The 26,609-nt window shown below is 42.3% G+C and overlaps 2 protein-coding genes across 4 annotated transcripts in view; one reads left to right on the forward strand and one right to left on the reverse strand.

The window, feature by feature from the left end:
* LOC111074997 (rap1 GTPase-activating protein 1) overlaps window positions 1-26,609 on the reverse strand; it is a 104,813-nt gene that overhangs the window by 14,203 nt on the left and 64,001 nt on the right. The gene's annotated exons all lie outside the window — the stretch shown is intronic.
* Window positions 4,612-5,541, forward strand: LOC111074998 (lectizyme-like). Its single transcript, XM_022368040.2, has one exon. It carries the CDS (start codon window positions 4,654-4,656, stop codon window positions 5,464-5,466), a length of 813 nt encoding a protein of 270 aa, XP_022223732.2. The 5' UTR covers window positions 4,612-4,653; the 3' UTR covers window positions 5,467-5,541.

The following is a 26,609-nucleotide window of genomic DNA, read 5'->3' on the forward strand; positions in this document are numbered from 1 at the left end:
TTTTTGGAGGTCTGTAGCAAATATTATGAAGTTCAGCTTAAAAATTAAAAACTATTAAAAAATATTCAGAACAAAAAAAATATAATAATAAATATAAAAAAAAAAAAATAATAATGAAAGAAATTTCTACAAAATTGTTACACAGACAGAAGCTCGTCAAATATCCAATATCAGAGAAAAACCATCTTTTAATTATATATGTGTATATAAATGCTAATAGTATATCTATGCACACCCCCTGTTACAGGGTATTAAATGCCTTGCAATCTTCTGCGTACAAGAGTAAAAACAATTCGCTTTTATAGGTGATTCATCTGAGCGGCAGGTTTGGCTTATTGGTTTTTTTTTTGGCTGCTTTTTGGGTGCGGGCAGGCGGGTGCTTACAGTTTTCCAGCCACTGTGAAACTTTCTTTTTACGAAATATTTATGAAGAAATTCACAGCAAACAAAAAGCGAGCGAGAGAGAGAGGGAGAGGCAAAGAAGAGAGAGTAAATAGTTAGCAATGCTAGTTGGAGTAGGAGGGGAAGTGGAGTAGCAGGGGAAGTGGAGTAGTGGGGGAAGTGGAGTAGAAGGGGAAGTGTTGCTCGTGTTGTGGGCGTGTTAACCACTTCCATGGGCGCCCCGTGCCCCACCCCACCCGCAGGCCCAACAACGTGATTTTTGTCTTTTTGCCTAATGAATTTATTTCTTTCCTTCCTTTCTTTTCCTTTTCTTACGTTATTTTAATCTTTTTTTTAAACACAACATTGCGAGCAATTTCGTTTAGAAACTTTCTTTCCCAGCAGCAAACAGAAAAAAATACGAATAAAAACCGGAACCAAATCTCAAATCTTGGAATATATCTTGAGGGCATATCATCATCAGCGATGTCTGTCTGTCTGTCTGTCTCACATCTCTTTATTGTTATGATTATTATTTTATTATTTCTATTTCTTTTTACCAGTTTTTCTTCTTCTGCTGCTGAAGTTTGGACACGCACGCGATTGCCGAGATGCTGAGAGCCCAAAACCTTGGCCAAATACATATCTTTGAGCCATTTGTCTCTCTCGTTCAGTCTTGGCCGAATTTGAATTTGAAATTTTGTTTGTCTCTCTCCACAAAGAATCAAAGAAATCTCAGCCACACACAAAAACAAACACAAATTCAATTAACAACAAAAACCATAAAAAAAGTGACGGAAAAACAAATGAGATTTAATTATTAATTGAACTACGAGAGTCAAGGCTTTTCACTCGGCTACATTTACATACAGCTCGCAGCTCGCAGAGAGATCTAAAGATACTTTATGTACGTGTATACACGTATGTTTATGTATATGAGATATCTAAAAGATATTTTTTTTTTATATTTTATTGCTTATTGTTTGTCTTGGCAAAATAAGGTCAAGTGGGCTGCGATCCATTCGATGATTATGATGATTTTTGGCAGCACATCAATCTGAGAGGCTGCGAGTGCCAGAAGTGCGGGTGGTGCATGAGGGAAACACCCGTACCCATACCCAGCTACAACATACAACATACAAGATGCGCAGTTACCAGAACAAGGTTGCGGCTTGGAATTGGAAACTTGAGAAATGTGATGGATCCATTATTTATGATTAATTGCTTTTGTAAGTTATTCTTGGAGTCTCCAAAAAAAAAAAAAGATTTCTTTTATGGCTTTTTGGCTCTTTTTTGCTGCCGAGGAGCGCTGCTGCATGACGCGTGAGCTGCCGAAAATGAGTGTAAGTTCTGCTTTCACTTTCTTGCAGATATTCTCTGCAATCTTTTATATTTTTAAAGTTTTACAATCACGAATCTGCACACCCTCTCTAACCCTTGCAGTTTGTTGGCTACCACACCCATTATTTTGCGGTTCATTGAACCAACCAACAAAAAAAAAAAACGAGACATAAAAACCTACGACACTGCGACAAGCCATTTGTCATCTTTTGTGGGGATGCCCCTAGGGGCTGACACCTGGGTGACCAGGTCGCCCACCACTTCGCCGCCGACTCCACCTACCGTTTTTATTGTAGCTTTACTGTAGCTGTAGCTGGTGGCTGGTGGCCTGGTGGCGTGTGTGTCTTGTGTGACACTTTACAAGGCGACAAACAAAGAAAGAAATGAACTTTTTCGCACTTGATGGCCATTAATTTCTCGTGTGGCATGCCCCGGGAGCTCATCTTACTGTCATTACAGTTGCTGTTGTGCTTTACTGTTGTGAACTTTGACAGGGATTTGGCATTGCGTGACCTGCAGACATGACAGCAGCAGCAGAGGAGTAAAACCTTTTTCTGCCAAGAGCCTTAGAAGCAAAAAGCTATTGGCTTAAAGCCTTCGATCTGTTGATTCATGGAATGTTTGTGCAAAAAAAAAAATACAAAAAAAATATAAAACACGTTTGCGGCTCAATGAAAATGTCAAATGAGTGATCCGCTTATGAGGGGCAGAGGCAGCAGCCTTGGTTATGGATCGCAGCGGCCTATGCCTATCAAATGTGTATCTTGCGACGTATCTTTGTAGCTGTGTATCTGTATCTGCAACGCATCAGTGAGCAAAACATTGGCAGCTCTTGGGCTGATGGTTTTTCATTTCTGTGTCAGTTAATTTCCATGGCATTTCCATAGAAAAAAAAAAAACCTAGAGAGACACAAAACGCTTTTCACACACACAGAGACCAGAGACCGACCAGAGACAGGCGCTTTTCTCGCGCCAGCGAAAGTTGGCAAAGCGAAAAGCCCGAAATAACAATGCTTTTCCGGCATGCCACAAGCGAAAGAGATGGAGCTAACCACAAACAGACAGAGAGAGTGGGAGAGAGAGAGAGAAGCATACTGGAGTTTCTATTGAAAAAAGAGCTCCTCTACACATTGTATTGAAACTATTACAAGGTTGTTTGGGGCTGCTTTTCGGGCTGTTTGCATTTCAAACTGGGCATAAATTAAAGCTCCTAAGGTCGTTGCTTAGAAGAGCTGGCAAACAACAGTTAGACAGACAGAACGGCACAAAAGCAGTTAACACTCAACAGAACACAAAGAACAGAACACAACAGATGGGGGGGGAGGTGGAGCTGGCAGATACAACATAATTTACACATCGCCAAGTGGAAGAGTTAATCACCCGAAGATACAACCTGTCGTAGACACATAAAAGATTCAAGTGGGAAACAGACGCTTAGATAACTCCCAGATTGATCTTCATTTTGCTCTTTGCTTTGCTCTTCGCATTCTCTCTAGAACCAATTCGAATGATCATTTCTGGGGAGTTCTCTGTTCTGTTCTTTGTTGGCATGCTAATCACACATCCACATCCACAGCCAGTCTTTGGTCTCGAGCACACACGCCTTATGCCTCACGCCTCATGCCTTATTCCCTCATTCATAAATAATTTGCTGTTAATTTTTATAATTTTGCGGCAAAGTAATTTTTGCCCAGGCCAATTGTAAGCAATGTTTTCCGCTTGTCAGTTATGGCAGGGGGGCAGGGGGGGCAGCAACACAAAACTGAAAGTTGAGCTGACCAAACAAGTTAACTGGTTTCTGTGCTGTGGCTTAAACAAAAGGCCCAGCATTTTGTTTCCGCTGGCAGCCCAAGATCTCAATTGAAGCTCAGGCTTGGATTTGTCGTTGGATTTAGTTGCAGCAGGGGCTTAAGGCTTACACTGGAATTAGACGCTTTGTTCTAAGAGTCACTCTCAATGCAATTTTTTAGAAGGTCTTTTGGCAGAGTTCTCTGTGGGGTAGAGCTATCAAATGATAACAGAAAACTAAGCCAAGGCAAAAGAACACAAGAAGACAGGCAGCTAGATGTAATGAGAGCTAACAAAAGACAAAGACACTTAAGAGAGATGAAATAAGAGAGTGGATATGCCATAAAGATCTTAGCTGGTAATATCTAGTGCTGAAAAATTCAACTAATTAGTAGGGTAGGAATATCTAAACATACAACAGAAGTTGATCTTTAAAGTTCGATTGAACTAATCCATCAATGAGTATAGCGAAATGAAACTTGTACCGCGACAAAAGTAGAAATATAATAGAATAGAAAGGCATTTAAAAACCAACGTAATAAATTAATCAAAGTACGCATCTGCAAGTAGAGTTTCAATCGGTTTTTATCAGACGTCTGACTCGACAGAAAACGTTCCTACTGATAACTAAAATCATCTTAGTTTCAATTTTGATCTTGAATCTCTTGAGGGCACTCCAGAAAGCAATTCAAACACTTCAAAAAAGTGGGGCATAGATCGCATATGTAGATCCAGATCAAGGGTACAGCCGGACGCAGACAGACTGCACTGGGACACCTTTGTGTGCGAGTGCCGTATGCCATTGAACGTACGGACATTCCCGCAATCAGTCAACGGCATACACATTTTTATGGTGCCTGGCTGGCAGAATAAAAAAGTGAAACGTCAGGACAAAGCGGCAGACAAAAAGGGGAAGGCAAAGCGGCAGCGGTAGCCTATCGGTCGTATAGCTCTAATAATAATAATGCTGCTAGAGTCTACGATTGTAAATCTTCAACTCTATCAAGCGATTTGATAACGATAATTGATAAACGATCTACTTTAGAGCAGAGCAGAGCAGAGAAGCGCGATTAGAGCCAGCCTATAAAAAGCAGTGCACGAGCCATTAGAAGCACAAACCAAAACACAAAACCAGTAGCCAACATGAAACAATTTGTGGTGTTCTTCGCCCTGGTGGCCGCCGTAGCCGCCAACACGATCGCCCAGCCAGGATTTCCCGAGGGACGCATCATCAACGGCTATGAGGCGCTGGCCGGCGAGGCACCTTACATTGTCTCGCTGCAGACCACAGCCGGATCCCATTTCTGCGCTGGATCGCTCATCTCCGCGAAGTGCATTGCGACTGCCGCCCATTGCCTGACCTATGCGAACTCCCTGGCGGTGGCTGCAGCCCACGGCCGCTCCAGCAAGGAGGACACTCAGGTGCGTCAGATCAGCAGCAGCGACCACATCGTCCACGAGAACTACAGCGGCGGCGTGGGACCCTATGACATCGGTCTGATCATCGTGAAGACGCCCTTCAACCTGAATGCCATCGCCCGCGACGGCAGTGCGCCCGTGGCCAGCATCGCGCTGCAGCCCAAGAAGCTGGAGGGCTCCACCGATGGCACCCTCTACGGCTGGGGACGCGACAACTCCGGCGCCCTGCCCGAGAAACTCCAGAAGCTGGATGTGAACATCATCGACCATGTCCAGTGCAAGGCCGCCCTGCCCGCCAACAGCAAAGTGGCCGATTCGAATGTCTGCACCTACACCGCCGGCACCTCGGATGGCGCCTGCAACGGCGACAGTGGCGGGCCACTGATCATCCGCTCCACCGACGGCACTGCCTACCTCATTGGCATTGTCTCCTGGGGCTACACGCCTTGCGCTTCCACCTACTATCCATCGGTTTACACCGAAACGAATTCGTATCTGGACTGGATCGCTGAAAAGGTGGCTGCTGTCGAGAACTAGGCAATGACCTTTCCTGTACGAGTATCCATAATAAACGAACATTTTGTGCATCCCAGAAAGGGTGTGGTAAAGAAAGTAACATCTTCGTTCTTCGATCAGGGGAAAATTTGTTCTAATAACTATTATTTTTGTGTAGTTTATCCGTGTAAAGTGATTCCCCCCATAGCTCTTAAGTTTCCATGCGAATTTATTTCTTAAATTTAAAGATTTATCCCCATGATGATTACTGATCAATCTGCCAATAGCCAATGGAATCATCCATCGTTTAATTACTTTTCTGGACTTCTTTATCGCATAACTTCCCTGCCACACCTAATTCTGAATTCCACTTGACTTAAATTCCCATTCCCCAATTTCCATTTCCCTAGAACTGAACTCTGTCTCTCCCTCTGGCTCCAATTGGCCTCTCCACTTACCCTGACCCTAATGCGCTTAACCCGCTTTCAATAACTGTTGCCCATTTTGGCCAGAAGCGTTTTCGATAATGGCCCAAATGGCTCTGGGGACTGCGTTAAGCTCTTTTTTTTTTGTTTCGGCGCTGGGAATAATTATCCACAGCTACTGCTATGAGCATTTGTGGCAACGACATTTAATTAGTCTAAGAAGTTTTTTATATGCTTTCGCACATTATTAACCCATTAGTGCCGAATGGAAATGGAATATTTGCGCGCTCTCTCTTAAATCGTGGTAGCCAGAGAGAAGGAGAGAGAGAGAGCGAGGGAGAGTGGGGGAAGTGCTGGGCAAGTGTTGAGGTCATCACAATTAGCTAAGAGGCGCGCCCCTCCCTCTTTTTTTTTTTAGCTAGAAATAATTTGATTACGAGTGCAGCTATGACCTCAGCGTGTAATGGAAAAATAATTAAACAACAAAAAAAGTTTTTTTTTTTTTTTTTGCGCAAGTTTTTATAACTTTTATACGGTGTTTTTTTTAGCCACCTGCTTCTGGCCAACGCGTGCCAGGTGAAAGGCAGCGAAAGAGAGAGACAGCGACTGACCGCAAAATATAAAATTTCAAATTGGCAGCTGGCCGCACAGACACCTCAATATGGGCCACAAGAAGTGAGCCACACTAAAAGGTAATAATTAATAAATAAAAAAGAAATACAAAATACACACACACGCAGAAAAAAGCCGAAAGCGTAAAATAAATAAATCCAATTTTTCGGGCCGGAAATTCAAACCGAAACCGAAACCACAGAGCCCGAAAAGAGCGAGCATAATGCATCCTTCCGCTTGTGTTTCCTCTCCCCTGTCTCCCTCTGTCATCCTCAGCGCTTCCTGTCCAGCTGCCAAGGGGATGATTGAGCGGCTCGGCTCGCTCGCTTGTCCCTTGCGCTTCCTTCCTGTACAGCAGTTGGACAATCCCGCAGCATGACGTCACTGAGTTTCTGGGTCATTCTTGGACTCCGTTTCCGGACGCTCCACCACAGACAACATTACTATTATTGACATTTGTTCGGGCCAAAATGGGTGGCAACCCTAGGACACACAGAGTTGCACGACAATCGAATTAATGATTGGGTTTCCCTTTTTCCGCGCGCTCTAATTCCACTCCCTAGCCACCCCACCCCTGCCATGACAATGTGTGTTTATAAGCGGCGATTATTATTTTATGACACGGCCACAATGACGGGGCAAAGTCAAAGGAAATGATAGGGAGGGAGTACGGTGGTTGGGGCACATGTAGTGAGGCGGGGGGCGTGACAGGGACACGTGTCACCATTTCCAGGACAGTACTGTCAGAAACATAAAGTGGGGCAGCAATTGCGTGTGTGCGACTTGGAGTGGAGGCAATCATAAATCTCCATTTGAAGGAATTTAAAATTCATTACAGTTTTACATGCAGCAGGCACTACAAATGCAGAGATGGTTTGACATTCATTGAAGCAGAGTTTCAGTTGCAAAGCCATTGCTGTAGGAACTCGCTCGCTCTCCTCTCCTTACAGTTTTACATTCCCTGCTGCTGCTGCGGCTGCACTTGTCAGTTTTGCATTCACATGCAAGAGGAGTGAAGCGAGAAAAAATAAACGAACTAAAAATAAAAACCCGCTTACTGTCATCTGGCATCTGAAATGTGGTACTGCTGCCAGGCCTGGCCTGGGCCTGCCAGCCATGCCATAAATTTTAAGCCATTGCCAGACATTTTTATTAATGACGCAACAGAGAATTCTTCGCAGAGCGAAAGAGAGGGAGAGAGACATGTGGAGAGATCTCACTCTTATGCAAACAAGTGGCAAATGTCCAAAGACTTGATTTCCTTCTCCCTCCGCTCTCAGCTCCTTCGCTGCCACTCCTCCTTCAAGTCAAAGTCTGGTCTCAGTCTCAATCTCAAACGCTGTCGCTGTCGCTGCCTCTGTCGTTGTCGTTGTCTCTGTCATTTCTAGAACCAACTTGCATAATTACAAGCTACATTTAAGAGAGGGTAAGGTGACTGATATTTGGCCAAGCTGCGTACCAGATGCACCTGTATACCGACCCTATGCTTGACATAATCAAAGGCGACGATGCGGGGCCACCCTGACGGCTGGACTGCCTTACCTTCACTTTAATCTGGCTTGCTTAATTACAAATGCAGGCAGAGACACAACAGCAGGCAAAAAACGGTCATTGCAGTTAGCTTTGGGTTACCGTTAGCTCCAGCGCATGCAAAAAGGAAGGAATGAAACAGAAACGAAACAACAAAATTACTGCAAAATACTGCAGTAGCAGTAGCAGCAGCAGCAGTAGAAGCAGCGGGCAGGCAGAGCAGAGTAGAAGCTGCAGAAGGAGAGGGAGAGAGCAAAGCATAGGGAGAGCTTGAGTGGAAGAAGAAGGCAGGCAAGCCAAGCAGCAGCAGCAGCAGTGGGAGAGCACTTGCAAGGTATACTTATACAAGGGTATGCTATGCATATTCCCGCGCGCTCTCTCTCTCTCTCAAGCTCTGTGTCACACGCCACTGAAACCACATGCAATGCAATTATCGTGGGAGAACTCTTTGGTTATGCCTCACCTTTTATAGCAGTGAAAGAGTGCGCGTTTTTTTTGTTCCCATAATCAAAGAGTAACAAAGTTGCCTACTAATGCAATAAAACTTAAGACTCTTTTGTACAGGCTGCAGCAGGGGTGACGGCGAGTTGCAATACTCGTATACCCCCTTACCCAGGCATTGTGTTACTATTATAATTATTTGCCAGGCCATAAATTATGGGAACCCAGCGTAGAGAGACAGCACAGACAGCAGACAGCAGACAGCGTTGCCACATCGCTTAATTACCCAGCGGGCTCCACATCAAAATGTGCGAGTTAAGTTTTTCCTTATGCTATGCCCCCTCCATGGGGTTCAACCTACTCTCTTGGCTCTTAGCGCTTGGCTAATGAAACATTTTGCTTGCAACTTAATGCGGGGTTCATTAAACTTGGCTCATAAAATAACATTTTCAAATGATGTTGATGATACCTTGATGAAGACGATGCCATAATCTGCAAAAAAGTAGACGGGGGCCAAGCCACCTCTTTGTCACAGCTGTCTGTCGATGGGCGCCTAGTACATGGAATGAGGTTATAGCGGAAGAGCTTCCTAGGGATGAGAAATTCCTCTTAATACTAAAACAATAGCAATCCATCAACAGAAGACTCCCTTCCTTTCACTGTATGTATCTCTTTTAATCTATCAAAAAAACTGACCTTGTAACGTTTCAAGTCAATCAATTTCATACGAAATCATAACTTAATTATCATCATCTTTGCAAGTGAATAAACTCCACTCCACATTCAGCTCTCTCTGCCCTCTCCTTGTGTGTATTTGCAGCCCCATTAACTCTTGTACTAATTAATAAACATTTGCTTAATTGCTTAATTAAGATTGCTGCTAAACGCTCGACGATGTCTCAGTTTTCAGTTCAGTTTCCACTCAACCGATGGACAGAGAGAGAGAGACGAGACTTCGACTTCCATCGGATTTCCCTTGGCTTGACTGGTTTTTCCGAGCTAACAATGAATCCATCGCGCCGGCCTAATGTGTGGGCAAACATTCTCCGAATGGTTTGGAACATTGGCCCAAAAGTAATTTCCGTTTTCGGACTCCACTCTGTCTTACCCCCTGTATATCTCGCTATCTCTCTCGATGATGTCAACGGATGTCGCATGTAATTAAAAGTTGTCACAAAAAAGTTGAGCTCCATTGGGCTCCAGTTTTCCCACACAACAACAACAACAAGAACAACAAAAACGGTAACAGCTACGGATACGGATGTGTGGATGTGGCTGTGGCTGTGTGTCTGGGTCTGCTGCGGATACCCCCAGGGTTCGGGCTCAGGGTATCCTCTTTCAGACGTTTCAATCTTGAGGCTTTTGCGGTCAATGTTGCTGCTGTTGCTGCTGCTGCTGTCCCCCCAATCGCTGGGGAAATTAAATGCCAAAGCTTGTCAGCTGTGACAGAAATCGATTCTCGCTGCAGCAGAAAAGTTCTCGATTGCGCTCCATTGAGCACCAGTGAAAGTAAACAAAAGTTTTGGTCATCATAAGCGGGCAGCGAAACCTATGGACTCTTCGTGGCTAATTGGTTGTCTGGCCATCATACCATCAGGTGAACGATTAAGTCGTTGTCTACCTGCAAAACAGAGTCTTCATAAGAAATCTCCATCGGAGTCTCGAGTCTTTAAGCTGCTTAAGAGATAAACAGTGAAACCTGCCCGGGCATGACAAGTGCAGCTTTGGGCATCCCTTTTCATTTCATTTACAGCTGGGGGGAAAAACGCGTGCCACAAAATGCCCCACCAATTACATTTCGCAAATTAAATATCTGGCGAGAAATTATAAAAAACCCTCTTTCGAAACGCTTCCATGGCTCCATATTTTGCATCGTTTTTCCGCTCTTCTAATCGGCTTTGCCTCATAATTTATGAGCAGCAAAATGTTGAGTCGGGTGCTCTGGGCTCTGGGGCTCCAGCCTCCCAGCAACCCCAGTCTTTTGGGCGTATTATTTTTGTTTCGTACTAACCTGCAAAGAGCACAAAAAAAAAGAGAAAGAAATTGTGGATTAGTTTTTTTGAAGCGTATAAAAAACATTTGAAAAAAAAAGCAGCCGGCACGCCCTTTTGCCCCCGCAAATTTCCACATTCCACGCCATCCCTTTAATATATTTTTTTGCAGTTCCCAAAACCCGCCCATAACAAATTTTTCGTTTTTGCAGTTCCCTCCCCCAAAGCAGTGGGTTTTTTATTACAACGTGGGAACCAGAACAGAAACAGAGCACAAATCGGAGTCGGAAACGCAGTGCGATCTATGTGTGAATGAATCTTTGATGCGCCTCTGACTGCTGGCAGGCACTGTGCTAAAAGGATATCCAGCGATAGTGGTGGGAGGGGATTGGATGTCTAGAGTGAAAAAGTAGGTCGCTGTGGGGATTCTACCATTCACTCTCGTGGCCTAAACCGATTTGTAATGCAAATGAAGCCAACTTTCGCGTAAAACTAACTGGTGCAAAAGGATAAACATCCTTAGAGAGTTCCCGAAGCAAAGAGAGAGAGGGAGGGAGAAACGGATAAGAGGTCTTAGCGAGAACATGCCACATGGCCATGGGTATGGGTAGGGGTTCCAACTTCATTGGAAACAATGCACACAGCAGACAGAGCAGGTGCACCATTGCCCCGTCGTCAGACGTGGCAACAAAGAACCCGACACAGAAGAAGCCAAAATAATAATAAGCAGAACGCAGCGGGGGTGGAGCGCAGCGAGCAGGGGCAGTACGTTCAAGTACTGCAGATACACACACAGACAGAGATACACCGCACACACACAGACACACAAACTCAAGTGGAGTTCCCATTTGGAGGACGTAGAGACAAACTCGAAACGGATGTGCGGTGTGCGTGCAGCAGGACTCGTAATCGAGCATGAGAAAACCAAGGAAGAAGCTTCATTTACCTCTGCTGACCATCGCAAAAAAAATAAAAAATAATAATAAACACCTATAAGAAGCAGGAAGGAGTAGTAGAGCTAACCACAGCGGAACTGCGCAGCGGAAGTGCAACTAATGAGGTGGCCAATGGATGGGAAAACCTCAGAGAACGTAATGAACAGCCCAGCCAACAACAGCCAATGCTGATTATTGTTACAAATAAGGCAAAAGGCTAGCAAAAAGGGAGCAGCAGTAAGCAGTAAGGGCTGTAAAAAGGGGTAGCAGTAAGCTGAGTATATATGACCCAGCCCAGGACATCGAAACCAGCGAATGGAATGGCTGACCTAACGCCAAACCCATGACCTAACACAAACCGAAACCGAAAAGCCGCTTCCCTCTGCTGAAACTCAATCCTTCCACAAAAATGATGATGATGATCACTTTTCAGACATTTGCCAAAATGCCAGGATGTGCAGCCTGGATGTGTGTTGGCACGAGAAGTTGTGGAGATGTACACTCAAAGAAAGGCAGACATACAAAATTCAGAGATATTCCACAAATTTCTAACATTTAATGGAATTTATTTGGTGAAAAAAATTAAATTAATTAGATTTAAAAAAAAAATTGGCATGTTTATGATTTGTTTTTTGCATTCCAATTTTTAAAGACAATTTTTCATTTGGTTTTTAAAATTTTTAATTTTTAACTAGCCATATATATAGCTGCTAAAAATAAGATAAAGTGCAGTGAAAAAATCGTAACACTTTTCTAAATTCTATACCCTTTTTTTTGCCAGTGCAGCCCCGTTATATGTGGCACTGTAGCTTTAGGAGTACTGGCGGCACTCGCACCACCCCCCACCCAGTACTTCCCAGTGTTCCATGTTCGTGCTTGGACAACATGCTTCATTAGAAATGTAACATGTGCTCCACAGCCACCTCCCATCCCATGCCCCCTTCTCTCTCTCTGTGGTATGTGCTCTCCATTGCATTTAGAACATTGCCAAAGGATTACGCAAATGGCACCTAAAGGTAGTGGAACCCCACACCCCCCAGACTGCCGCTGCTCCAGCCAACATTTTTTGGCTGCGCTCAAGCCTGAAATTGCTGGCCATCTGATGGAGTGGGAGGGGTGTGGGTAGGGGTAGGGGTAGGGGAGGCGGCATGCCTCGTTGCATTTAAATATTAATAAACATGGCATGCCAGGCAGAACGCGATGACTGCCGCGTTCGCGTCCCCAAATGCGAGCACAGCTTTTTTTTGTTTTTTGTTTTTGTTTCTCTTCTGTGTGCTGTGTGTGGCAGCTACGTGACTTCCATGAGTCAACCATGGGTACCGCGCGCTATCAGCCTCCACCACACCACAGCGCCTCCAGTCTCCGCCATTTACTGCTCCTCTCCTCATTCCACTCCTTTCTGGCCATTTTCCTGCTCTGAACTTTGGCCAAAAACGTTGGAGAGTCATGCAACAAAATGCTTGCTGGCGCACCTTTTTTTTCCCCCTGCTGCTGCTGCTGCTGCTACCTCAAGACTCCACTCCACACTCCTCGACGATCCGATCCATTCATTCGCACAGCTCTGTGCTGCTTTTTTCGCCCGCCTCGTCTCTGCCTGTGGCCTGTGGCTCCGTGGCTGGTGCCATGTCATAAGCACAGTTGCCCCCATATTAAATCATCATAGACTCTCAAGCACACACACACACACACACAACAGCAAAAGGGTTGAGTCCGAGTGGGCAGTGGGCCGCTGCGCGACACTGCGGAACCCCACACTGGCCGGGTCTGGGGGTCTGGGGGACAGCCAGGCGCCAGCGGAAAATTACAATCAACATATGTTGGAACGCCCAAATGGGGAAAATGTGTAGGAAAAAAACGGAAACACAGAGCCAGAGAAATAACCACGACAACAACTAGAATTAGCCATGTTAAGAGGGTGAACATGGCGAGGGGGCGCAAAGGAGGCGAGTGCAGTGGAGTAATTGCACACTGGCACTTTGGTTACTCTTTCTGTATAATAATTTGAAGGAAATTAAATTTAAAATTTAATAAATTTCATAAAATAATTTCCCATAAATCACACGGCAATTTTTACCCTCACTTTATCCACATTTATAGCCTCTACAACTCACACTTCCACCTCTTAGATCACCAACTACAAGAACCCTCCTCAAGAGAGAGAGCACATAACTTCAGAGAACCATTCTCCATTCGCCATTCGTTCGATGTGTCCGGTGCTACCTTTGTCTAGGCCCCTGATATGACATCATGCCAAGAGCCGCCGAGCTGCCGAGCCGCTCAGCCGGGTGGTAAGAGATCTTTTCTTTGAGCCAAATGAAAAGAGACAATGAGCCCGGAGAAGCGAATGAAACGAGAAGCAGCGGCAACTGAATGACCAGAGACCATTTGGACGGTTCGTTTGTCTTGGGGACCCACAAGGAGCGCCGCTGCCATTCCACATCGACGTCCACATCCCCACCATTCACATCATCAACTTTGGTGGAAATTTATGGCCAGCGACAGCGCAAAACAATTGCCCACAAAACGATCGAAGCTGACATTTAAATGTTTTATAATAAATGCCATTTGACAGGCGGCTGACAAGGCGGTCGGCTCGGCTTGGGTATGGCAATGGCTATGGCTATTCCGTGGCATAGAAATAGGAAGCGAAGGCTTTCACCTGGAGTTTTTCCTCTGCTGCCAGACCGTAGCTAATTTTCAATTTTCTGTTTTTTGCGTTTCCACTTTTCCGTCCCCCGTTTTTTGTGTTGTGTGCCTCATTTGTGTTGTTGAGTTTTACAACCCATTTGACCTTTAGCTTTACGCGTATTTTACGTATTTGCCAAAATAAAACTGAGTCCCGAGACAAACACAAACAAAAACAAAAATGTTCTTTTTTTTATTTTATGATCTTTTGGTCACAACACAACACAACACAACAAAATTCTGGGCCAAATGGAAGGCCATTTTTCATGGTTGTTGTTCTCTCTCTCTTTTCTGCTGTGCTAATAATCTTGTCAAATGGTGGGACACTCGTATGATTAGTACCCCCCACCCCTCAGCGCTGTGGAGGTGTGTCGTCTGTCTATCGCATAGCACAAAAATCAATATACAATTTTTATCATATGCAAATAAACGGAGAGCGCCCCAATGCGGCGATAGAAGAGAGCAATTTAGCCGCCAACGAGAGCTTATCTCAAATGTTGATATTCGTTTGTCGGCAGAGTCGACAGGGGGTGATATGGCAAGGGACAGAGGTGGGGCAGTTGAGTGCGGTTTTTGTGTGGAAAATTTTAGCTTGGTTTATTGGTTGAACCTCGTTTCGGAAAATTCTATGATAATTATTTAGGTTAAATATTCATTTGATGTGAAACCAAAAAATGCTTTGTCCAAATTCATTGGAATTATGTACGAAAAATCAGTTGAGAGCATTTATTCAATTATGGGGGCTTAGCAGCAAGATATATATTAAAGAAATTATTGCCAAAAAGCCACACCAAAATGAAGTTTAAAAATAATTGAATTAGTATTGCTGAAGTATTTCTCATTTAATTCCATCTAAAACCCAAAATAAAAGTCTCTCTATTTATGGCAACTTCTCGTCTGAAATTATGCACACTGCCTCTCCAACTGTATGGCTAATTTTATTCATTTGCAAAAATTATTTACCCAGGCAGTTGCTGCGACGTGACTAGCCTGATATTCGTACACACATCTTTCAGATACAGATACAGCTATGCAGATATACGAATGTGTATCTTTATAGCAAAAACCCTGTCAGAATAATCGTAAATACCTGGCGCTCGTTTTCAAATGTCCGCCATAAAGATTTCATGCCGCAAAAAGAAATATATTTTACGAGACAAACGATAAAAAAAATTAACTAAAAAAAAATACCAAATTAAAATAGTAAGCAAAGCAAAGCAAATGAATCCAAGGCGGCGTGTGACATTGTGTAATGAGGAATGGGACAGAGAGAAGGAGAAAGAGGTTTCGAGACGTATTATTGTATATTGTATCTTATGGGTTGGGTTAGTTAGGGATCTCTGTGGGACGTGACATCAACACATGGCCACAGAAGAACCAAAACGAAACGAACAGACACACAGACAGACAAAAAATAAAAACCAGGTAGGAGTCGGAGAGGCCGCCGCCTAAATTCGTGGAAGGTTTCGGGCCACTCGTCTGTCGTCTGTCGTCTCTCATTAAGTGGCAGGCGCCGGGCGGGTGTAAGGGAAACAGGAAACTGAATTAGTGGCAGCCACCTACGCAGAAAAACCACGCCCACACACACTCGCACACGAGTATCCTCTCTCGTCCTCTCCACAGGATGTAAATTGACTTCCTTCGCAGTAAAAGCGCGTTACAGCGCAAAAAACAATCCACAAAAAAAAATAAAAAACCAGCGAAACGAAGCAAAGTCAGCTCAAAGGCAATTTGCAGCAATTAAAGATACATTTGTATCTGTGATTGCTCTCGTGTGTGGCAGCGCAAAAATTGCTCGTCCATTAGCAAAACGTTCATTGCTGTGTGTGAGTGTGTGTTATTTTAGTCAATTTAGTTGCCATTGACATTTGAACTTGGCGCAAAACGTGGCTTTGATTGAAAATAGACCATAGAAAAATAGATAGAGACAGCAGAGAGAGGGGCAGCACAGAGAGCTGGCGGCAGACAAAAGATTTATATGGAAAACAGTCGACAGACACAAAATGAGAGTGGCATGTGGCATGGTAAGAGATAGATAGATAGTTCGATTCGCCATACAAAGAGTGCCACGATTTATGGTAGCACAACGACAAAATGTTTTAAAGAAAAATGATATCCAATGCGAGAATTGATGGGTTCCTCTGGGATGACTCAAGATGTGTGTATGCGGGGAGGCTCTTTGGTGTTTTTGAATTCCGGCAGAGGACTATCTATGGGTGCCCTGCTCAAGCCACGTGAGCGTGAGTCAGCTCACGATATGCCCGTGGTTCCATTAGCAAAGAACTGTAGCTTGAGGCTACTACTAGTTTTGGTTACCAATCCATATCGCTCACCCTGAAGTATATATTTTAGTTTATTCCAAACCCGAGGCAAGGTTTTGGTGGCATTTTCCAACCATTGAAACAAAAAAAAAAAACAGCTCTCTTGAATCAAAGGCCAATCCATGGCCTGGCCTGGGTGGGGGTGGGTGGGTGACGGACTATGACTGATATACCGGCGGCGTTGGACACACCTTGCACACGAAATCGGTGCCAACAATGGAGAGCGTAGTTGTTGCCTGTGCTGTGCTGTGCTGGGCTGTGTGCCTCAGTGCCGAGCCGCCTCGTAATTAGCCACGTTTGACTTTTTACGTTAAGCAACAATGCAAAACAAAATACGAGTATTTTTCTATAGCTGTTGCCAGTTGCCTTTCGAATGGTAAATTGAATAAAAAAAAAAATGAAAAAAAATTGGAATACAAAAATTGGAAAACCAGTTCCGCTGTGTGCTCTGTGTGTGTGTCTGTGCCACCACATGTCCATCAAAAGAGTTTTGCTAATTGACCTCTCAGGGAAAAATTGAATTGAAAATTGAATCTGCGGTAAGCCAATCTACTGGCTTCAAAATTGATATTGATTTGGATTTTGTTTTGCTTTGCTTTGGTTTGGGTTCGGCCTTTTGCTTTGTTTTGTTTTGTTGTTGTTTAGCTAATTAAAATGAAAGTTTTTCTTTTTGTGTTGCTGATTTTCTATGCTCGCGCGCAAAGTGAAATTGTTTATGGAGAGACCTGCCTGCCTGCCCGCCAATTGGAAATGGAATTGAAATTGATTTGTAAATTGTACAAATGCCAAGTGCAAATTGTGCCTCGTATTTTGATTTGCCCCACGGGCAGAATCCGCAGAGCAGTGCAGAGCAGATAGGAAAATCCAAAGAAAATTGCTGCAGCAGCAATTGCAAATGTCATAGAAAGTTGTAGCTGTGGTAATGACAGGCAAATGCGAAATGATTGTTGCATGTTGAGGAAAGTGTCGCCCGCAGCAGAGAAAGAGAATATTTCTCTGGCCAGAAGAAATGCTAATTCTTGAGTAGAAAGTGAGAGAGTAGCTGAGAATTTCTTAAGGCAAATTACTTTGTCCGTAAGAATTAAAAGAGAATTTCAATAGAAAGGTTTGCCATATAAGACTCCGTATGGAAGGGGTATCATATCAGGGCTGTTTCTTTAAAGCAGTAATCACAGAATTCCTAAGAAAATCGTACTCAATTTTCCCGCTTGTTCGTTTGGTATTCAAACAGCCGCAAACACAATCAATTCTTGATGATTTCATATCTATTTATAAGCGTAGATTCAATGAAAAAGTCTCAATCTCAATTAGAGGTTTGAAATGTTGTTTATTCACGTAGCTTATGCTAGTTTTTCTATTATTGTTTATGAGCTAATGCCACGAAAATTAAATCAATTAAGAATTAGTCAACTTTATAGAGAATTTTAAAGATCCATTTTAATTAACTAAATAATTAATTTAATTTCAGTCTACTTTCTATGCAAAATAAATACCCAAAATGTTTTAAAATTTAGTTACATTTTTTAGTTTTATTAATTTTTTTAATATTTAATATTATTTACTTAATATTTTTATAAATGAACAAATTTTCAACTATTTTCTAATAATTTTTTTATATATTTTCTAAAACCTATTCCTGAATAAAATTGCCCATAAAAGTGCTTTATTTTCTAAATTTGTACTTTCCTGCAGCACTTAACAACATTTACGGCAGTGAATCTATACACCAAACAACTGCACAGTTTGCATAATTTTTACAACATTTTTGTATACAATTTTTGCATAATTTAATTAAAATTCCACAAGCTTTGCCCCTCAACTGACAGACAGATTGACAACAGTTTGACAGCCACTTGCGGGGAATTATGAATTACATAAGACAAGCATGCGGCTATGCCTCAACATGTTGTTTGAGCAGCAAACCAGCAGAAAAAAAAATATATATAACCAAATAAACCAAATAACACGAGAACTGCGAATCAACTGAAAATCACTTACAACGAGAAACAACCCGCAGACTGCGACTACGACTACAAGTTAAATCTGTTGTTTGTTTTGTGGGTAAAACTGTTTGTAAAACTCGTTTAACACTCGATTGAAAACCTGTAGCTGTAGCTGTACCTGTAAGTGTTTGTAGTTGTATGTAAATATATTTAATGGCACAAGTTTTTCCATGAAACAGCAAACAGAAAAAAGTTGAAAAAAAAAAACATCATCCAAGCAGACAGAGAGTCAGACAGACAGACAGACAGACAGATAATATCTGCTATCTGCTATGAAGTAATAAAAGAAAAAGTTTAAAAACATTTTTTTTTTTTCTTTTTGAACTGCTTAAAGTGTTGAAAGGATGGATGATGAAAACTGGTTAACTGGAGTTAAACATAAATCAGCATGAACCGGGTATCAATTATAAGGCAAACGTCATGACCATATGCTTTTTTTTTTAAGCGTTTCGGAAGCGCAACCGACCCCGATAAAGTGTAGACAGATGAGAGAGACCCTTCAAGAGGAGGAGCCCACTCTGAAAGAAGAGGAGCAAAGCATGCTGAAAGAAGAGCAGCAGGAGACACCATCCCATGCTGAAAGAAGAGGGGGAGCAGGAGGCACCATCCCATGCTGAAAGAAGAGAAGTGGAGCAGAGCCGCGAGCAAAACACTTGCAGCTGTTGCCTGCCTGGCTCTTTAACTTGGGGCGCATACAATCCATTGCGGTTGCACATTCAACAGCAGCAGCAGTGGCAGCAGCAGCAGTGGCAGCAGCGGCAGTGGCAGCATCTTCCACTCTACCAGCAGCAGCTGGTCCGAAGAGCAAGTAGAAAAGTTTTTCTGGGTCATCAACGCATTGAAAACCAACAAAACAAACAAACAAAACAAAACAAACGACTCTTCGTCTCCATCTACGGCTGCTGCTGCTTCTGCTGCTGCTGCTTATGGCAACTTTTCACTTCTGTGCCACAGAGACAAAGACAACACAACACAAAACGTGGCACACAGAAAAAAACAACAACAGCCGCAAAATGATTCTCCCGAGCAGCTAGTCAGTGCAGCAGGGGGGATAAGCATCTCCCTCTCTCTACATATCAAATGCAGGCAGCAGTGAGACAAAGACAAGAGGCCTGGTGCATATCTTGTGGCTGGCATCTAAGCCTTAGAGAACGTGGCGTATGCGCAATGTGGCCTACAAAGCACACACCAAAGTAGGCGAGAGAAACTAGACGAATTCAAGATATCCTGCAGTCAACAAAAAAAAAATTCGCAAATAAAATAATATTTATAAAATATTTCTAAAATATAAAGCTAATTTTGTTTGGTATAGAAAATATTTTGTAACTGTATTTTGAGTTTTATTTAAATTGGAAAAATATTTTAGGAAAAATATTGGAAGTTTTTGGGTACACTTTTCGCCGCAGGAATTTCACTTTTTCCTTTGAGCTAAGCTTGCTGCGAATCCCTACATACTCTCCATCTACTAAAAGGTATCTAAAAAATGGCATATCTTGAGCGTGCAATGGCTTTTGGTAGCCAATCTCTCGTGAGCCGCAGCTGATTATGATATACATAAATCTCTAGCGAAAACACACACAAGAGAAAAGCAGCTGAGGAGAAGCAGGCAGAAACAGACACGAGATGAGTTGAGTTGAGTTGAGAAGTAGAGTTCAAAGACCGAGTGTCTTGGCTAATAGATTCTCCATTGAGTTCTGCTGTTGGCGGCCAATGTGCCGTTGCTTTTTGCAAATTGAAATGAAATTCTTTTTAAATCCACAAATGGCCAGCGCTGCTGGCTCCAATGCGTTTTTGCCAATTAACGAAACGAACGAGAAACAACAGTTGCAGTTCGTGTAGGCCATACAAAAAAAAAATCGCCTACAAAATTATATTGTGTAAAATAATCAAATCGGGTGAGACGAACTGCCAATTATGTTAATTGATAGTAAAAGTCTACGACTGGACTCCATCTGCGTCTCGTAGTATTTTTTTTTTTGTTTGTTTGTTTGCTAATTAAAAGCGATCTCGAAATGCAAAAATGTTGCAATTAGTTTTGTCAACACAGCAGGCAAGGTTTCCCCTCTTTTGGAAAATCCGAGCCTATTGGGGAGTTATTGGCACAGCTGCCTGGTGGGTACAATTTAGGCCACAGCCAAGCCCCAAAGGGGGGAAACAGTAGAGGCAGCCAGAGACCCGAGTATGTGCCAAATTGTGTCAATGTTTAAATAAAACTTAGAGTCAAGAGATAAAAGATATGCAAATACCAGATATAAACGGAAATAAAAGGCAGGAAATTCGGTAGATAAAATGCAAACATCCCCAGAGAGAGGGAGAGAGAGCAACACAGACCTCAGCAGGGAATAAAATGAATATAGAATATTGTGATAAAAGTAGGAATTCATTCGTGTAAGTGGAAATATATGACAAAACCACGAGTCAGTGAAGTAATCGATTCGATAAGAGCTACGATAAGATTGTCTGTATCTGAATGATATGCTTATAAAGCCTTTTGTAATTTACATGTTCTGAGAAGGGGGGACCCTCCCACTCCCAAAGCAGATAAAGCTACTGTTTGTGTCTCAGAGCTATCTTTAAGAGGGGGTTGCCTTTACTTGCATGCAGAAAGTGAAAGCAGCTAACGGAGGAGTTCCCTTTCTGGCAGCAAGACTATCTTTTACATTCTCTACCCAGAAATAAAGTCGGTTTTCCCCTTAAAAGTAAGCGCGAAGAGATATCTGTATACAGAGATAGTTCATTACCCTTTTGATTTTCCATGTAATTTTACAGGGAAAACCCCAAAGTATTTTCCCATGAGTAAAAATAGTTATTTTCTTTAGATAATAAATAAAGAAATAAACAATAAAATAAAGTAATAAACAAAAATGATAGATACACCAGAAAGCATATTTCCCATGATCTTTTACAACTTTTATGCCTCTAAGCAACATCTCAACTAACATTCTTATGCAACAATCCATCTGCAAGTACTCTACCACTGGCTACCAACTGTTTTTTTTTCGTTGATTTGCCCGTCGTTTGAGTCGAAATTTTTCATTGCAGAGTCGTGTCCGAATGTCGTGGCATTATAAATGGGCCCGATGTCAGCCTGCGCGTACGATTGACTGCAACTTTAGTTTTCTACGAAATGTGGTCATAAATCGAGTGGCGAGCAGCGAGCAGCCAGCAGCCCTGTGGTACGCCCCACTGTATGCTCCACTGTACGAGTCTGTATGCCCCCCGAGAGCTGTGTGTATTTGCTTGGTTCTATTTCGAATGGCTGCCTGCCTGCCTGCTGCCTGCTGCCGTATAATTCTTTTTTTATACGTTTTCAATTTGGGTCAATAACATTTGGCAACTTCAGTGCGTTGCCAGCAACAAAAAGTAGCAAACAGCAGAGCAAACGTTTTAGATCGGAATGAGCGGCAAAAAAAAAAAAAAACAGTCAAAGCCAAAAGCCAAATAGACGCCAAGTTCGCAATGGCATCCGATAGATAATTGCAACAAAATGCGCCCGCCACACAAACAACAACAAACAAATAAAAAAAAATGCCCGCAACTATTTTTTTGTTTCATTAATTATACATTAAAATAAGCGCAGAGTAATTTGCCATTAAAATAATGTTGTTTTTTTTTTGTCCAATCGTTTTGTTTGAGGTAAGCCGCAAATCAAACCCCCCCCCCCCATTATATGGCTAAAGCTATGAATAAAATATAGAAAGCGATTAAAATCTATATATATAAAAACAATACACATATTTTACATACATATAAACAACGGAAAATGTGAACAAAAGTGAAAACATCTCTGCAACATAATAAAGGTATTAACAGAATATTAAGTTGAAATATCTCTTCTAATTTATGAGTTGAAATTCCCCATCCCCTACCCCTGCCACACAACCAAAAGAAACTTTTACTTTTCTTTTTCTTTATTTTTTTTTTTTTTTTGAGGTGCGACTGACAAAAGATACAGATACAAAAGAGTGACAGATTCTTTCAGAGTGAAACTTTTCTCAAAAGTAGTTTCATAATTCCTCCTTCAAAAAAAGCGACGTGGGTGTGTGCAAGGGCGGGCAGGGGCATATTCCAGAACCGATTTCGCCATATAACAACCACTTGGCTTATTGTTTCTTGGCTTTCAATTTGTCAACCTATTCGATGTAGCGGGCTCCTCCCAAAGAAAAAAAAAGTGTATTTCGTGTGATTTATCGTTTGTTGCTTTGGATATCGCTCAATCCAAGTAGAGAGAAGCCATTTCTTATCAAACAAAAAAGTTTTATCTTTTCTGCAAACAAAAGACCTTTCTCTACAAATCTTATCTGCAGTCTAAAGATAGCCAAAAGCAGAGCTACAGATGCAGATACAGATACTCTGTGGAGTGTGTAAGCCAGACCTCACTTTGAATGATGTTAGGGTAGTGGCTGTCTGCCTGGGCGCTGTGTAATCGGCTTGTGTAAGGTGTCAAACCCATATATAAGAATGATTTTCATTGTTTCTAGCCATATATATATTTTCCATAGCTTTTACGACTAACAGTGGCTACAAATACAATGCTGCCTGCCTGCCTGCCTGCCGTCAAGTCAATGTCGTCAACATTTAAAACATTACACAATAACAGAAAAAAGAAGCAGCAGCAGTGAACAAAAAAAAAAAGCAAAAAGCAATTGTTGGGCGGGCTCTTCCAATGCTTTTTTCATGCTTTTTAATGCCGCATTGTCATCACATTTGTTGCCATTACTTTAGATATATATGAGCATGAATATAACATATATGTATCTGTATATATATGGCACTCCATGTAGAGAGAGACAGAGCCAGGGCATACCGAAACAGGAGACGGGGCAGAAGAGGGGCATGCATTCTCGTGAAATATCATTTGAGCAGCGTATCATTTGAGTAAAATATTGTTCAAGAGTCGTTTCATATGCCATAAGCAAATATAAACAAAGTGCAAGCCGCTAGAATGAGGAAAAATAAACACAATTGAAAGGGGGGGGAAAGAACATGAACAAATTGTTTATTTCAATGGTGAATAAATAAAGGAATTTATTGGTGCAATAATTTATCATTTATCATGATCAAATATTCCCAAGAATGATCAATAGAGAGATATTTATTTATCCGTAGATAAAGTGCCCTTCGAATTCTTATGTTTTCCTTATGGATTTATGGGCTAATATTAAGTAAAAATACCATTAAAAAACATTATTTATGTACAAAAAACTAAAAGAAAATCCTGCTTTATATATAAAAAAAAAAAATAATTGTTAGAAATTTAGCTTCTTGGCAGACATATCAATCACCACATAAACATCTTAATTCCTTTATATTTCTCATATAGAATGATTAATTTACAATACTTCTTATTTTACCCAAAAAACCTTTAAGAACCTTCCAAGTTGAAGGTTTTCTTAGCCTTATCGCTGGTTTTACTTTCCTTATCGAAGGTTCAATATGTTTTCTGTCTTCTACCTCTCTCTTCTTCTGTTCTGTTTGTTATTACTCCAACAACAGATCTCTGACACATCTCTGATATGGTTTGTGTTTTTCTGCGGACATTTCTTGGTATTTCAATCGATATCTCTGGCTTTCCCTTCTACTTCGTCACTGCTGCTGCTGTTGCTGCTGCTGCTGCTGTAATGTTTTCCAACTTCATTCATCTATCAGTGGACGGGGTCTTATCTTTCGTTTAGGATCTGTGTGGTACTCTGTAGGAGGTACTACCTACTACTACCTGCTCTTATCTGTAGCTGTGTGTTCTGTCTCTGCCCTCGGTAGAGCATTTCTCTGCCTCTGTCTTTCTACTGTCGAGCATTCCCTATCTGCGCCTCCTTCTGTCGAGCATTCCCTCTGCTATTTTTCTCTGCCTCATGGTTGGATTTCCCTCTCTCTGTCTGGAGTTTCCCTCTCTCCGCTGCCTGTGTGGGGCATTGTCTGCTTTTAATCAGTCTGAGGCCTCTGCCTGCATCATCATCATCATCATCTAAATCATCATCATCGTGATGAGGCCATTGTCAAACAGCAACATAAATAATTTTTTTTTTCTTCTCGTTTTTTTTTGCAAACAAAATGCAAAATGGATATCCGGTGATGCCTCGTTCCAAGAAGGAAGTGAAGGCTTGGGGGCATCCATTCCACATTGACTGCAATGAGGGAATGACTAAATGACGGCGGAGAACGAGGAGTACGAAACGACTGCCATGAATCACTAAAAAAAAGTCGCAGGCACAGAGAACACAGAAAGGGGAAAGGAGTCGAGAGAGGAGTCTTTTCATTAGCGAGAGGTTCAGTTCGGTTCGGTTCGGTTCGGCGGGTCTCCTCTCATTAATCGCCTGGCATTATGCAAGACACGCGCCTCCCAGCCACAATCCAACAATCCATATGCATTATGCTATGGAAAGAACCACTCTTCCTACTACTACTACTACTACTACTACTACTCCTACTCCGATGTGGAGACGGAGACCAGACCTACACCTCGGTGCAGCGTGTTGCTGGTGCTGGTGGCGCAGTGGCGATCGTTAGTTACATGGCCTCCGAGTCGAGTCGGTTTGTTGTCCATTTAAGGGCACAGACCATCCATCGGGTGCGGAGTGGCGACAAAAAGCGAAAGCGAACACAGACCTTGAGGCGGGTTTTTCAACTCGTTTTGCCTCCGGGGTTCTACCTTACATACTCGTACCAGTACCTCCTCCTTTATTTTGTGGTTGAAGTGGCAGACACACACAGCAGGAGTGGAACTGTTTCAAGTGGTTCTCTCTCTCTATCTCTCTCAGAATTAGCTCTAGAGAAAGGGAAACCTTGACATCAAACGCAGCGCGAAGAATTTCCCCCGCTTGACACACAGCTGATGATAGCATTGAAAGTATCTACAAGATACACAAAAGGGCCAGATGCTTACGAAATCGAAAAGAGACAGAGAGAGAGAGAGATGCGAATGAAAAGATACAACAACAGCAAAAGTATCAGCGAAAGTTTTGTTTCTTTTTGTTTTTCAGCCACATCATCAGCAGGCATCATCATCTGCATCTACATATATCATTGCGCGGCAGACTGAATGGGGCCCCCAGATCTCAGACCCTCCCATTCCCAGTCACCCCCGCTATCCACCCTGCACCCTGATGAGAGCAGCGGATTTTCTGTGGGGGCGCACTTCAAACAAATACTACAGAAGACGTCAGTCGGTCGGTCGGTCGTTTGGGCCGCGGAATGATATGAAATCCCAAGCAAACACAGAAATAAATTAAATAAATTAAATATATGGTAGAAATAGAGATAAAAACCACACGAAAGAAGGAGAGCCGCCACACGAGAGGGAGATGATTGTGTGGAGGAGAACGTACAGCCCATTTTCAAGGTGCCGATAAGCATTAGAAAACAATTTGGAAACGGCAAAGCGACGGTCTTGGTATAAGTATAGGTTGTGGTATAAGTCCAAGTATAAGACGGATTTTAATATGGAGAAAAAGTTTAAATATAAGACGGAGTATAAGACGTAATATAAGTAATAAAAGAGTATAAGTCCGTGTATAAGAAGGAGTATAATTCCAAGTATAAGTGTGTATAGGAAGGAGTATAATTCCAAGTATAAGACTGTTTTTAACGAGCAGTATAAGTCCACGTATAAGACAAAGTATAAGAATGTGTATATGATGAAGTATAAGTCGAAGGACTATACATATACGGGGTATAGCTTCGCGTATTAGTCACAGTATAAAGCAGAGTATAAGTCCGGATTAATAAACGCAGTGTAACTCCGAGTATAAGTCAGAGTATAAGTCTGAAAAAATCAGTATAAGTATCCAATTAAAGCCATTATTAAGAGCACACGAGACGGAGATTGTGGTGAAAGAATTAAGACACATTTTCAAGGTAGCGATAAGCATTAAAAAAAAAACAACAATTTTTGAAGTGTTATTCTTGTGGTTCTTTATGGGGGGGCAATGGGGGGAGATACCGAAAATCCGGAACAAGGTTAAAAACCTTAATTGGAGCGTGCGATCTATGGCGAAAGTTGGCAAACCTCAAAAGATACACTCCACGAGATACTCTCCGAAAAGTATCTTTCAGAAGTAAAAGTGCGTAGGGTAAAAGCTTCGAAAAGCTGGAGAATGCGGCTAATGGCCATAATGATGATGAATGTAATCACAATCTCAATCACATGCCTCAATCATCATCATCAGCATCATCATAATCATTATTATCATTACGATGATGATGATAATCATGAGCTAAACTCCCTGAAGAGTCGATGATTGCG

Source organism: Drosophila obscura, unplaced genomic scaffold (genome assembly GCF_018151105.1).
Source record: "Drosophila obscura isolate BZ-5 IFL unplaced genomic scaffold, ASM1815110v1 contig_37, whole genome shotgun sequence".
Taxonomy (NCBI): Eukaryota; Metazoa; Arthropoda; class Insecta; order Diptera; family Drosophilidae; genus Drosophila; species Drosophila obscura.